The sequence below is a fragment of the Arabidopsis thaliana genome, chromosome 2 (assembly GCF_000001735.4).
Source record: "Arabidopsis thaliana chromosome 2, partial sequence".
In the NCBI taxonomy this organism is placed as follows: Eukaryota; Viridiplantae; Streptophyta; class Magnoliopsida; order Brassicales; family Brassicaceae; genus Arabidopsis; species Arabidopsis thaliana.
Window position 1 is genome coordinate 773,625 of NC_003071.7, and position 12,428 is coordinate 786,052.

At 36.7% G+C, this 12,428-nt stretch overlaps 4 protein-coding genes and 1 long non-coding RNA gene across 13 annotated transcripts; 2 read left to right on the forward strand and 3 right to left on the reverse strand.

Annotated features, from left to right (window-relative positions):
• Positions 1-20: 20 nt before the first annotated feature.
• UBC2 (ubiquiting-conjugating enzyme 2) lies at positions 21-2,278 on the forward strand. 4 transcript variants are annotated; one of them, NM_001335136.1, is made up of 7 exons: positions 60-300; positions 380-520; positions 635-771; positions 863-888; positions 980-1,069; positions 1,154-1,242; positions 1,397-1,747. In NM_001335136.1, the coding sequence occupies exons 3-7, from the start codon at positions 647-649 to the stop codon at positions 1,523-1,525; spliced, it is 459 nt and encodes a 152-aa protein (NP_001325162.1). In that variant the 5' UTR covers positions 60-300; positions 380-520; positions 635-646; the 3' UTR covers positions 1,526-1,747. The 4 variants fall into 4 exon arrangements, with proteins under 4 accessions (NP_001325163.1, NP_565289.1, NP_001325162.1 ...); NM_001335134.1 differs by having other exon boundaries at positions 21-300; positions 380-771; positions 1,397-2,278; NM_126331.4 differs by lacking the exon at positions 380-520 and having other exon boundaries at positions 21-300; positions 1,397-2,278.
• Positions 2,190-4,205, reverse strand: AT2G02765 (L-aminoadipate-semialdehyde dehydrogenase-phosphopantetheinyl transferase). Of its 4 annotated transcripts, none has more exons than NM_001335140.1 (8): positions 4,025-4,205; positions 3,777-3,923; positions 3,627-3,694; positions 3,449-3,550; positions 3,203-3,358; positions 2,673-3,107; positions 2,476-2,590; positions 2,190-2,303 (listed from the first exon to the last, which is right to left on the reverse strand). In NM_001335140.1, exons 2-6 carry the CDS (start codon positions 3,844-3,846, stop codon positions 2,964-2,966), a joined length of 540 nt encoding a protein of 179 aa, NP_001325165.1. In that variant the 5' UTR covers positions 3,847-3,923; positions 4,025-4,205; the 3' UTR covers positions 2,190-2,303; positions 2,476-2,590; positions 2,673-2,963. The 4 variants fall into 4 exon arrangements, with proteins under 4 accessions (NP_001325165.1, NP_001325167.1, NP_001325168.1 ...); NM_001335139.1 differs by having other exon boundaries at positions 3,777-3,952; NM_001335138.1 differs by having other exon boundaries at positions 2,476-3,107; positions 3,840-3,952; positions 4,025-4,204.
• Positions 4,206-4,720: 515 nt separating this feature from the next.
• AT2G02770 (4'-phosphopantetheinyl transferase domain protein) lies at positions 4,721-6,162 on the reverse strand (the record flags this gene model as incomplete). Its single annotated transcript, NM_001335141.1, has 5 exons — positions 4,721-5,032; positions 5,143-5,259; positions 5,474-5,819; positions 5,904-5,971; positions 6,063-6,162. The coding sequence occupies 5 exons, from the start codon at positions 6,160-6,162 to the stop codon at positions 4,812-4,814; spliced, it is 852 nt and encodes a 283-aa protein (NP_001318184.1). The 3' UTR covers positions 4,721-4,811.
• Positions 6,163-7,320: 1,158 nt separating this feature from the next.
• AT2G04315 lies at positions 7,321-7,738 on the forward strand. Its single transcript, NR_140000.1, has one exon. It is a non-coding gene; the product is annotated as an other RNA (long non-coding RNA).
• Positions 7,739-8,049: 311 nt separating this feature from the next.
• AT2G02780 (Leucine-rich repeat protein kinase family protein) lies at positions 8,050-11,320 on the reverse strand. Of its 3 annotated transcripts, NM_126333.4 has the most exons (7): positions 9,762-11,298; positions 9,550-9,671; positions 9,228-9,474; positions 8,947-9,140; positions 8,843-8,880; positions 8,649-8,763; positions 8,050-8,559 (listed from the first exon to the last, which is right to left on the reverse strand). In NM_126333.4, the coding sequence occupies exons 1-7, from the start codon at positions 11,020-11,022 to the stop codon at positions 8,308-8,310; spliced, it is 2,229 nt and encodes a 742-aa protein (NP_178381.3). In that variant the 5' UTR covers positions 11,023-11,298; the 3' UTR covers positions 8,050-8,307. The 3 variants fall into 3 exon arrangements, with proteins under 3 accessions (NP_178381.3, NP_001323484.1, NP_001323483.1); NM_001335142.1 differs by having other exon boundaries at positions 8,072-8,559; positions 8,649-8,880; positions 9,762-11,320; NM_001335143.1 differs by having other exon boundaries at positions 8,073-8,763; positions 9,762-11,256.
• Between the last annotated feature and the right edge of the window lie 1,108 nt (positions 11,321-12,428).

Sequence of the window (12,428 nt, forward strand, 5' to 3'; positions counted from 1 at the left end):
GTTAAGTGCCACTCGCATGGCCTGAACAAAAAAATATCTGAAGTCTCTCTGACTGTACACAGAGAGAGAGATAAATAGATATGTGTTGATTAGATCGAAGCTTCTAGAAGATCACACCACTGCGTGCGTTATACGAACTTCTACATCATTTCTCTTTTCTCTCATCGCTCGGTGAATTCGAGGATCCTCGAGCTTTTTGATCGGAGACTTTTTCTCTCATCGTCGTTGTTTGAATTCTCCGGCTGAGAGATGCTTGCTTGACGACGAATCTCCACCGATCTTTTACCTTTTCGCACAACAGTGAGATCTCTCTCTTGTTCTCTAATTTCTGTTCTACGATGATTCGTTGCTAGATCCATTGATTTTAGTTTCTTTTCAGATGTTATCATCATCCTTTGGACATTTTCGTGTGAATTGATCTCAAAGCTTCCTAGGTTAAAGAGAATTGTGTAGTTTTGTATAGAATTGATCTCAAAGCTTCCTAGTTGTGCTTATAAGCTATTTAGGTGATGATCATTAGGTTAGGTTATAAACTTGCTTGGCAGATTCAAATGGTTTGAGATAATTGCATATCCAAGCTCTGAGATAGTTGGTTTTTGAAATACTGTAATGGTTGGTTACTGGGATTTGATAGAGTAAGAGAAGGATGTCGACTCCAGCGAGGAAGAGATTGATGAGGGATTTCAAGAGGTTGCAGCAAGACCCACCTGCAGGAATTAGTGGTGCTCCACAAGACAACAATATCATGTTGTGGAATGCTGTTATATTCGGGTAATTGAACTAAAGTAACAAAAAAAAAAAACGATACTTGATAGGTTTCTCTGCACTGTACTTATTAAAGCTTCTGATTGTGGATTTGCAGGCCTGATGATACCCCTTGGGATGGAGGTAAAGTTTTGTTATTGTAATCACTTAACTTGAGAATTTTGGCAATCTTTTATGTATCTGGTCTTATGTCTCTTTTGTATGGTCTTGTTAGGTACTTTCAAATTGTCACTGCAGTTTTCGGAAGATTATCCAAATAAACCACCAACAGTGCGGTTTGTTTCACGGATGTTCCATCCAAACAGTAAGTTGGAGATTATCACATCATAGTTTCTTACTCTGAGTACATGTGATCAACGAAAGCTCACACTTGGTCAATGTTGTGCAGTTTATGCTGATGGGAGTATATGCTTGGACATTCTCCAAAACCAATGGAGTCCAATATACGATGTCGCTGCTATACTAACCTCCATTCAGGTATATATACAAGAAATGTCATATCGAAATGCTTCTCAGTAAAACCGTTGATGATTGTTGTTATTCTGCTTCCTCCCCTGATCTTTTACACGGATCTTTGATCTAATCTGATTACATTAGTGGCTAAACAATCGCCGTCCTTTTTTTATCACAGTCATTGCTATGTGATCCTAATCCGAATTCTCCTGCAAATTCGGAAGCTGCACGAATGTTCAGTGAAAGCAAGCGCGAGTACAACAGAAGAGTCCGCGAGGTTGTCGAACAAAGCTGGACTGCCGACTAGTAATTATATCATTGTAGCATTTGTCTTCAAATAACATTAAACCTCCTCTCTTGTATCTGATTTCGACCATCACATCTCTGAGAGAAGTTTACTCTCCCTACCACTCTCTTTTATGTCTTTCTGTGTTTTTCAAACTCTGTGATTTGTTGCTCTTCATGTTTTTTTTCTTTGTATTTTCGTAACCACATTCATCTTCATAATTATCATATGTATTTCAGTCGCAGATCTTCTTCTTTTGCTTTATATTTGGTAAAACAGTTTACAAATTTAGCTAATAGAAGATATGTCAAGTTCTCCCTGAAACTGCATATTCATTTGTTAACACTTGTCACTGTTTCTACATTTTTTGTTGTCTCTCATTATGATCATTTGTTTAACACAATGTCTTCATAGATGATTTTCATGATTCCCACTGCTTGGCCTCCATCTTTTGCTGCACTTGAATTGTATACTGCAGATTCCAAGAGAGTTGATAGCAAATTCCACTGTTGTCCTCAATGACTGAGCTTATGATCCTTTCACAGAGGATCTGCTAAGCTGTTCAATACTGATGGTATATCTCTCAAACCGTTCTCCAGCTGCAGGAAATAACATAGAGGTTCCAAACTTTTAAGCCGTGTCGGATTTACAAAGATGAAAAGGTTCTGACTAAAACAGAACAGACCTGAAGCTTCAAACTTCCCATCTCTGAAGAGCCTGCAGCCACTACTTGCCTGTGATGAGCTGTAGTAGTATCACTCCAAACTGGTACACATTTCCTTTCTCTCCATCTTCGTTACTGCAATCAGTTCACAAACAAGTTTATATTCAACCTTATGATGGGTTCTGCTCGTGAAAGGATTACTGGTGATTTTCCAAGAGTCACAAACTTGGTACTCAGATTATAAGCTTTGATATTACGCTTGCACGAAATGCACTACAGAGGTACGTATTGAAAACAAAATGCTTACAAAAATCTGATGGTGAACTTAAAGGCTACACTGCACTAAAGATTTTTGTTCTCAGAAATAAGTTCATCTTCAACAAACGGGATGGTTTTCCGAACAATTACCCTCATAGGAGCTCCTGCAAGAAGGACAAAGTTGTGATGAAGAAACCACTAAATGAACAATTACCCTCATAGGACCTATGTCAACTGTAACTGCACCTCCACTAGCTTGATCATCTTCAATACAGATTGCAGCATAATGAGAATCAGCCAACTCCAATAGGGCAAACTTCCATTCTCCGTTGCATTTCTTTGTCTTCTCCTGTGAATCGACAGACATTTCAGATGTCTAAAGAAAACAATTCAAGCGTCTCAAAATTATATCGCTACTGTCTATTTATACACTATACTTGCAAAAACCTTTTCTTAAAAGGAAATGAAAAAGACACTGCAAAGGAAATTTTTACAAAGTGTACAATGCAACAACTAATCGCATTTGATAAAAGCACCCTATTCAATTCCAGAGTGTGATGAAAGTCTAAAAAAAAACTTGCAAAGATTGTAGCCTCCATTTGTTCCAGCCTTAGACTGGATTGTGAAGGTATTAAAAGGTGCACCAGAGAAGCCTTTTCCTAATGCTTTCACATATGCTTCCTGGAAACAGAACCATCACAACAGTTTTTAACTTTCGAGAAGAAACGATTTACAGAATCTTAAATATAGTATTATCTGTTGTTAGTAGAAACTACCTTAAGAGTCCATAACTTAATAAACTCCTTTCGCTGAACTTCCGGGTCTGGTATAGCTGACAAAAACTTCACTTCATCAGCAGAGTAAAATCTTTCTGCTAATGCTAAGACATCATGTTTTATCTTCCTTTCCATTTCTTCAAGATCAATACCAACCTACAATCGTAGTAAACTGCAAGTGTTCAAATTTATAAAACAAGAAAACATTGACAAAACTGTATGTATTTGCCTTAACAAAAGACTTACAGGAACATGTACAGTCACTCCACAGGAAATCAATGAATCTGTGTGGGAGATGTTAAAATGCAATGGTGGGCTATCACAGTTCTTATAACTCTGCCAATCTACCTGTAATTGAAAGTTAAACACATATAAGCCGAGACGATGAGTCTAGTGTAATCCCAAATAACTGTCCCAGTCTCACCTCAGGCTTCCCATACATGTTCTTCTTGAATATCAAGGTCCTAGGATCGACCACATTGTTTGTCTGATCTAGAAAATAAAAATATAAACATTACAGTCAATGCTCTGCAAACAAAACTTAACTAGGAAACTCCAATGGCTAATAACATACATCTAGCAATGGTGGTGCGAACCAATGTGCGAGCAAGCAAAGCATTCTTCTGAAGCTTATTACCTCGCATCTGAAGAACTTTATCATTCTCAGATGGTGACAGAATTTGAGAGTAGTGTTTTAAAAGAGATATACTTTTCACTTCATCTGGAACAACATACCATAGATGAGTCTCCCTACATGAAATGAATAACAACACAATTCATTTCCACAACTCTGCAACCTGTGATAACAGTGGAGCGACTTACATCCGAGATGGAAGTTGCAGAGGAACCAGTGAAGGCAATTCGATCGAGAAGATTCTCTGAATTTGTGACATGACACTATTTCTTATCAGCTCCGACACGTTGGTCGGAAGTTTCTCCGGCGATTTCTTGCCGCACCAGAAGAAGACGAATCTGTTTGGTTGTACGTATAAGTCTATTCCCTAAATTTTACAATGCACTAAATGGCAGATGCAAATAATCTGGGCCAGGCCCATCGGTCTTACTCCCTTATATGTTGGACTTATGCGTCGCAAATACTTTGGGCCAGGCCCATGGGCCTTACTTTCATATAAGATCGAAGTACAGTATACGTTTAACCAAACTAGTCATCATCGGCGGAGAACCCATGACCGTCGCTGCGGTGGCTTCTCGACGCCATGGAACTCGCGTCTGAGAGAGCTCACATATCAGAGGAGGTTGCGAGGCTGAGCCTATCTATCTTGGAGGCTCAGGAGATTGGTCAAGAAGTAAGAAGCTAGTAAAAGCCAATGGCATCGTTAGTTCGTTAAAATATGCTTCATGGGATCAACTTTACAACTTCAACACATGACAAATAAGCATTAGATACATTGACGTTGAGAAAATCCTCATAGGTAATACCAAAAACCTCACGAGAAAGAAGAAACAAGTTTCTTAAACTAGAAAAAGCACTAAAGTTCAGCAACGTAGAGGAAAAAATAAAGGAAGAAACGAGAACAATGATGCATCAGATGACAAATACTTAAGCCTCCTCTACCACAATGCTCGAAGACTTTTTCTTCTTTGACTTCTAACTTACATTCTCCTGCGGCTCTCTGATAACAACATCGTGATCAACGTTCCTTGAGCTAGAAGCAACTTCAGTATCTTCTTTAGTCGGGGCTGCCTTGTCTTTCTTTGTCCTTCCTTTCTTAGCAGCCTTCACAGATGTAGTAGCCTCATCAGCATATTTTCCATCAACACCATCTTTGTTGAGCCCTTCGTTCTCAACATCAGCAGATTGATTGATGTCTAAAAATTCAGCAGTTAAAAGATTTTTCGAAGCACTTGGAGCTAATCAAGGTATAATAATGTACGAATATCTAGATATGTAAATCAGTAAACACAAAAAAAATGTTTACCTTCTACTATTGCTCCTACACGAACATCTTCTTCATGACTCTCGTTCTCATCATCCACAAGTGCAAGATCATTCTCTTGGTCAATCGTAGCAGCACTTTTTTCTCCCTTTTCAAGATCTATGGAGCATAGAAACAGATTAAGGGCACTCTCACAGTCTCACGCCTCTCAGCTAATTCAGTTTCGAACGTTACTTCAAGAATAACATCACCCTTATAATGTCTTAATAAAAGCTGATCGTACAATCAAATGTAACTTGACTAATACTCTCCAATAACATCAGCTATATACTCCATAGACCACAATAGAGAAAGAAAAAAAAACAGATGTTACCTTTTCCTGTTGGTGACATTGCCAAAGACTCAACCTCTCCTTTTCCACTTGACTGATCCCCAAGAGATCGTTTCTTATGACTTCTTTTGGTACTATCCAAACTTTTCAGTTTCCTCTTTTTAGTTTTATCATCACCAGCTTGGGTTACCGGAGCTTCCTTAATAGTCAGATCATTGGTCTCTCTCTCAAGTAAACTAGGGTTTGACAAAGGAGTTTCTCCAGTCAGCATTTTACCCTTCTCCTCAACCCTCAGCACATCAACAAAAAGAAACGATTCGTTGCTTTGGAAAGCCGTGTTCAAAGTCAGAGAATCAACTAAATGATAAAGTTGACCGCAACAGTTAACCTATAAAACAAAAAACAAACCTTCCTTGAGTTGTTGTTTCTTAAACAAGAAAACTGTCAGTGTGTATGAAGAAAACATTGTAACCTTCAAAGCGGAGATAGTGATGTTTCCAAAACTAGGGAAACACTGTTCATGCTCTTTGCAGATTTTCTCTGTATATAAACAAACAAAAAGAAACATTAGTTTCGTTAGAAAAGATGCAAAACTCAAAAACAAAAAAAAACAGAGATTATGAAGAGTCACCTTTGAATGTAGATACAGTATCATCCTTGTCCATGAGAAGGCCCAGACGAGTATCCATATTAGTAGTTACAAAGACACATTTCATGCCGGAATCTTCCATAGCTAAATCAGAAGGATTATTGTAAGAATAAACTAGGGTTTTGAATAAGTTTAGAAGAAATGAAAACTTCTCGCTATGATTGAGATTTATAAGCGACTTTCTTTATTAGAGAAGAAATATCAAAAGTCATTTGTATTGGGAAATGAAAACACTTTAATTACGAAACCAGAACGTCATCAATACTATCGTAATGCTATCTTTTCGTCTTCTTTCTAGTTTACGATGACTCATAATTACTTCTTCTATGAGATTTTCCCATTTCTACACCTTCCACGACTGAGACTGAAGATACTATTTACTAGGGAAACTTATATTCATCAACACTCTAATGCTTCAACATGTTTTTTAAACCTGAAAGTAAAAAAGCCTCACCATTGCCTAACAAAAAGACCAGTTTTATAAGTTTCACAATTCTAAGAGCATGATATGGGGTGATACTTATATAGTATCATGAGTAATTTTTTAGTATTATTTATAATATTTGATTTTTATTTGAGATTTTTTATGATACTCCTACTAAATATGATTATATTGGTGAGACCGGTTAAGTATAAAAAAATTTTTTTTGCAAATTCAAAAATTAATATATTATAACATAAGATTACTAAAGATTTTTTTTTTCTCTGATTTGAGCGAAAATATTGACCAACCGTATGCTGCAACGTCACATGATACTGAGTATCAAAGATATCAGTCCACTGATACAAATCAGACCCAAATTTATAATTTGATATAATTTTTGGTCTACTGATATCCAAAATAAATCACCCATTGGTCCATTTGGTGTTCTAGTGGCGGGCCCAAATGAAGCCAATAACAACACCTACAAGGCCACTACAGGCCCAACTCAACAATTATAGGCCCATCTTTATACTGTACCGTTAAGATAAACCTTGTCAAAATGGAATAAGAGAGAAACATCTCTTCTGGCGAAAAAAAAAAAAAGAGAAACATCTCTTCTACTATTGTTGTTGTTATTTTTGATGCTACAAACTACAAAGTACACTACAATACGAGGATTGCTATAAACAATTCAAAATCAACATCCTTTCTTTACAAACCTGAGAAATCAATGAGTCAATTGGTGTTTTTTTCAAGTGTCCCATATCATAACAATGGCAATGACAACAACTTCAAACAACACAGCCAAAAACTTATAACCAGGCTCATCCACATGGACCATCTTGTTTGGTCGATACCCTTTTGCCAATAAATGGTTCATAGACACATAAACAAATACCCCACACGCCAAGCTCATCGAAAGTGCCAATATCCATGACCGTCGCTGCGGTGGCTTCTCGACGCCATGGAACGTGCGTCTACGAGAGCTCACATATCAAACTCGAATGAAGGAAGCTGGTGTGTATGTGTTTGTGATCATCGAGCGTTTGTCATGATCCTGTCTTCTTGTGCCTATCTATCTTGGAGGCTCAAGAGATTGGTCAAGAAGTAAGAAGCTAGTAAAAGCCAATGGTATTGTAACAAAATTTGTTTTGTGAGCGAAAATGCATTGATCAGTAGTATGTATGCTAGGTGAGGTAACTTGGCAAAGCCACTTGCTGTTTTCGACATCTTACCTAACCTGGGTATAGCTATGGTTATTATAGTTATGTGGAACACAAGCACTTGTTTTTAGCTAGCGATACAAGTCATAACAAAGGAAGTTTATAGAATGCTGGATGAGGTAGAGACTTCTGTATTGGAGATTGCCCGAAACACGGAGTGTGGTTGAGATGGAGAGGTTAGACGTGAGCATAGTGAGAGGTTTGCAGTAACTTTTGGGATTTTCTATAGTATTCCAGGCACAGAGATTCTTGTTATAAAGAACCTGTGAAGGTTTTTGAAGATTTTGATGTCTTCATCAAGCAGGTTAGCAAGATTGTAGACTGCTGATTTGTTTTAAGAGATGCACGAATGTTCAGCGAAAGCAAGCGCGAATACAACAGAAGAGTCTGCAATGTTGTCGAGCAAAGCTGGACACACTCTCTTACATGTCTTTGTGTGTTTTTCAACTCCTTTTGCTTTTTATTCACAGATTACTAAGTTAGCTAATAAAAGATATTTCAGGTAGTCCATGAAACTACATCTTGACTTGTTTGAAACTTATTATTGTTTCTACAGTTTTTGCCTCTCTTTATGATCATTTCATTCATATATTGCTTTCATGGATGATTCATGATTCCCACTGCTTGGTCTCCATCCTTGCTGCACTTGAATTGTATACTGTAGATTCCACACAACGTCTTCTATGGAAGGACGCTTGCTCTGATCTTCGCAAAGACAGTTGATAGCAAACTCTACTGTCGTCCTCAACGACTCATAAGCATATGATCCTTTAACAGATGGATCTGCTAAGCTGCTCAATACTGATGGTTCATCTCTCAAACCGTTCTCCAGCTGCAGGAAATAATAACATTGAGGTTCTAAATTTGTAAGCCGTGTCGGATTCTTAAAGATGAAAAGGTTCTGACTGAAACAGAACAGACCTGAAGCTTCAAACTTCCCATCTCTGAAGATCCTGCAGCAACTACTTTCCCTGTGATGATTTGTAGTAGTATCACTCCAAACTGGTACACATCTTCTTTCTCTCTATCTTCATTACTGCACATTATTCATTAACAAGTTTCAAAATTTGATAGAAGAGAACACATTTGATCATATCTTAAGAAACAACAACAACCTCCGAGGTTTTTTGGCTTGAGGCCTCTCTTCTCCAACCTAGAAATGCCATTAAATTTTCTTAGATTCAATTAATAGAAGAAGAAATAAAACAAAGTTTTATACCTTGGATGGTAAAGGAATAGTATAGCCACTGATTTTTACTGTGAGTGTTTCATCAAGCATGATGTTCTCTATCTTCAAATTGTTCCCAAAGATTCCTGGTGCTACTCCCATATGCAAGAACTGTATCCCTCGAGCGACTCCTATTGCTATCGCCATTCTCTGAGGCCATTTCAGTACCTCTTTCTTCCTACAGTCTGATCACAAAAATTCCCATAATGAATAACCATTTGAGTCTATGGAAACCTGAATATATATTCTAATCTTTTTCAGGTTATTATTACTTGTGAGAAAGTCCCGCAATGATCCACTAGAGATGTATTCTTGAACAATGAAGATGGTGTGTCCAGCGTGTTGATTGTGGTCTTGGTTACTGGCAATGGAGTGTCCAAGAACGCTAACCAAATGCATATGCCTTAGCTTTGATAAAACTTCCATCTGTTGAGCTAAGCTTTGTGGCAAGCTCTTCTGCTTCAGCTTGATAACTCGCACTGTCACTGGTATGCCTTCTCTTAGACAACCTCTATACAGCTGTTCGAATACCAAATATATTAAGTAATCTATTAGGTTCGTCGCCAGAGTCTCAAGTCAAGTTTTTGTTTTTACCTGTTCGCAGAACAGGCTAGCTGCATCAAAGTCGTTAGTCGCTTCTTCCAGTTCCTCCAAGGAGAAAACGCGGTACGGTGGCAAACCAATCACTGCAGATCTCATTGTCTGTGGTACACGTCCTACACTCAGAAAGATCCTGTTAATGGTTTTTGCTAGAGAAAGACTCAGTTTCAAGTGTCCAAGTATTAATAAGATAAGTCATTGTTTACTTGAATCTGGTAATGACTTAGAGCTGGCAGTTGTGGTGCTGCAAACAGAGACTTTATCAGAGGCATGTCTCTCATTGTTGCTGTTGTTCACTTCAAAAGGATCATCTTCTGATCTTGATCTTCTTCTTTTGAGGGCAATCAAAACCAACAGAACCAAAATTGCTGCAAGGATGATCACACCGATGATTATCAAAATCACTAACCCGAGTTTGATTCTTGCAGAATCTTTATCTTTAGCCTTGGGGATAGGTTCCACAGCTATTGCCTTGCTTGCTTGGTTTTGACAGAAAGAAAGCGGACGCTGATACTTCGCGTTAGGAGTGCCAATCAAAGACAAGCAGTTGAATGAGAAAAGCACTGTCTGATTACTGAAACTCTTTGAAGAGTAGCAAGAAGGAAGCTTTCCAGTTAAAAGATTGTGAGACACGTCTAAAGTTATAATCTTTGAGGAGGTGCAAGAAGAATTTGGAAGTGACCCGCTTAACAGATTCTGATCCAAACTGAGAATTTGAAGAGAAGGAATCGAAAACAGAAACTCTGGAATCGACCCGGTGAATTCGTTGGAAGAAAGGTCTAAACTTTGAAGGTTATTCAGCTTCTTGATCTGTTCTGGAATCTTGGATCTAAAGGAGTTGTTCTTCAATGAAACAGTGGTGAGCTTACTTGGGAGTGAAGGAACTTCAGGACCGAGTTTATTACCTCCCAAATCCAGCTCTTGAAGATTTGATAATCCTCTGAGATCATCAGAGACAAAACCCCAGAACATATTGTCTCTTAAAACAAGGCTTTTCAGATTCTTCAAAGACACAATCTCTTCTGGAATCTTCCCAGAGATGAAATTAGAGCTAAGATTGAGAGACTCAAGAGACGGTGATAGCTTAGTGATGATCTTAGGAGAAAGAGAACCAGAAATTCCGAGAGAAGTAAGAGACAAAGTCTTTAAGCTCGATAGTTGTGTAAGAAGAGTGAAGAGTTTATGAAAACTTCCAGAGAGCTTACTAGTTCTGTTCCCGGTGACGGTTAACTCTGTTACGTGACCATGGAGGCAGATGATTCTCAAGGAAGGAGACGGACGAATGTGACAGAAGTTGGTTGTATCAGTCCATGATTGAAGAACCTGTGGATATTGTAGTTGCTTCTGGATTTCAAGAAGAGTTTGTGATTCACTTGAAGCTACCTGAGACTCAGAGAGTACTGGAAGAAGGAAAATAAGAAGAAGAAAAGTGAAGGAAGATAAATGGATTTGAAGAGAAATCTGCATAGTGAAGATGTGTTTTGCCTTTAGAGAAACAGAAACTCACTGAAAGTTATCATTTTTCTAGGAACAAAGACAGATCTATAGGTAGTGTAGAGGAAAACTTTGGATCAAGAGAAGAAGAAGAAGAAGTAAATGAAAGTAGAAAAGCCAATTAAGGTGGAGGCAATAAATGCAATCTTTAAGTTCTTAAACTTGGTTTGGTTGTTTGTTCATTACTGCACATTGCACAACCTCAACTTGACAGACTGTTTTGCAATGAATCCAAGAAGATGAAATGTTTATTTATTTGATTTGATTACTACTATAACAAATTAACAATAAGAACTTGTATTTCACATGATTTTTGCTTTGTTTTATTAGTAAAACAAGTGCTTTTGGTTATATATGATTGATCAGATAAGATTATAGAGATGTTTCATTACTTGTCGGTGATAGGTAATGAGGATTAAGAAATTTATGTCGTGTTTTGTCTTCGAGAGAGAGAGAGAAGCCATTAGGTTTGTGTCTTTTCTTTAAAAGTGTGGTTAGAGATTCTACCAAATGTCGAGCTGTTTCTTTTATTCTGATGAACTGTTCATTTACTAATGTTAGAAAATTTGAATGGATTTTATATGATCAAGCACATCTGCACATGCAAACGGCCTTGGAATAATCGTCACTGCGAAAGTATCATTTAATATTTTCTGCAACAGACATTTTTTTTTTATCGAAAAATATGCATTTAAAATTCAATTATTTAATTTTTATTAAAATTCAATTATTTAATTTTATTAAAATTCAATTACAAATCAAGTTTGACAAAAAAAAAGAGAGGTTATTTTGGGCTTCATACGTGTAACATTTAGCCCGTATATTATATATAATACGGTTAGGCCCAAAATTGTACAACCTTTGAGTCCATATATATTTCCAAATATTTTAGTTTCTATATGATTTTTTTTTTTTTTTTTTTTTTGACAAGTAATTATACAAAAAATGATTTACTTAACATTGGGACATATATGTACTATGCTTATTCCTTGTGAATGCTAATACAGTAAATTATTTATAAACTAATCCTCGATAAATTACTATTTTTACAAATTAATAAATTCTTGACGTTTTCAATGTAATAAATAACACAAATCAATGAAATTATAAAATAATAAGTTTTTAAAAACTCTTACGTAAACATATGATCTCATCAATATCATAAATTAATAATTTTACACTTATTAATATATATATATATATATTTAATTAAATTAGTGGGATTTAACTCTAGTATTGTTCATTTTTCTTAAATTTGTATAAAATTTTTAGTAGAGTTCATTTCTAATATTTTTACTATATTGAACAAAGTGTTTTTTGTTTACTAACTTAACAATTGGTTTTTTATTTGTAATTTATTTTTGAAAGACATTGATTAT

Coding starts and splice junctions, on each gene's coding strand:
- UBC2 (NM_001335134.1), top strand. CDS start 647: ATGTCGACTCCAGCGAGGAAGAGATTGATGAGGGATTTCAAGAGGTTG. Junction 772..862: donor TGGAATGCTGTTATATTCGG/GTAATTGAACTA, acceptor GTGGATTTGCAG/GCCTGATGATACCCCTTGGG. Junction 889..979: donor TGATACCCCTTGGGATGGAG/GTAAAGTTTTGT, acceptor TGGTCTTGTTAG/GTACTTTCAAATTGTCACTG.
- AT2G02765 (NM_001335139.1), bottom strand. CDS start 4,095: ATGTCACAAATTCAGAGAATCTTCTCGATCGAATTGCCTTCACTGGTT. Junction 3,551..3,626: donor ACATGTATGGGAAGCCTGAG/GTGAGACTGGGA, acceptor TTTCAATTACAG/GTAGATTGGCAGAGTTATAA. Junction 3,108..3,202: donor TTAAGTTATGGACTCTTAAG/GTAGTTTCTACT, acceptor TTCTGTTTCCAG/GAAGCATATGTGAAAGCATT.
- AT2G02780 (NM_126333.4), bottom strand. CDS start 11,022: ATGCAGATTTCTCTTCAAATCCATTTATCTTCCTTCACTTTTCTTCTT. Junction 9,141..9,227: donor ATTGCGGGACTTTCTCACAA/GTAATAATAACC, acceptor TTTTGTGATCAG/ACTGTAGGAAGAAAGAGGTA. Junction 8,881..8,946: donor CTATTCCTTTACCATCCAAG/GTATAAAACTTT, acceptor TGGCATTTCTAG/GTTGGAGAAGAGAGGCCTCA.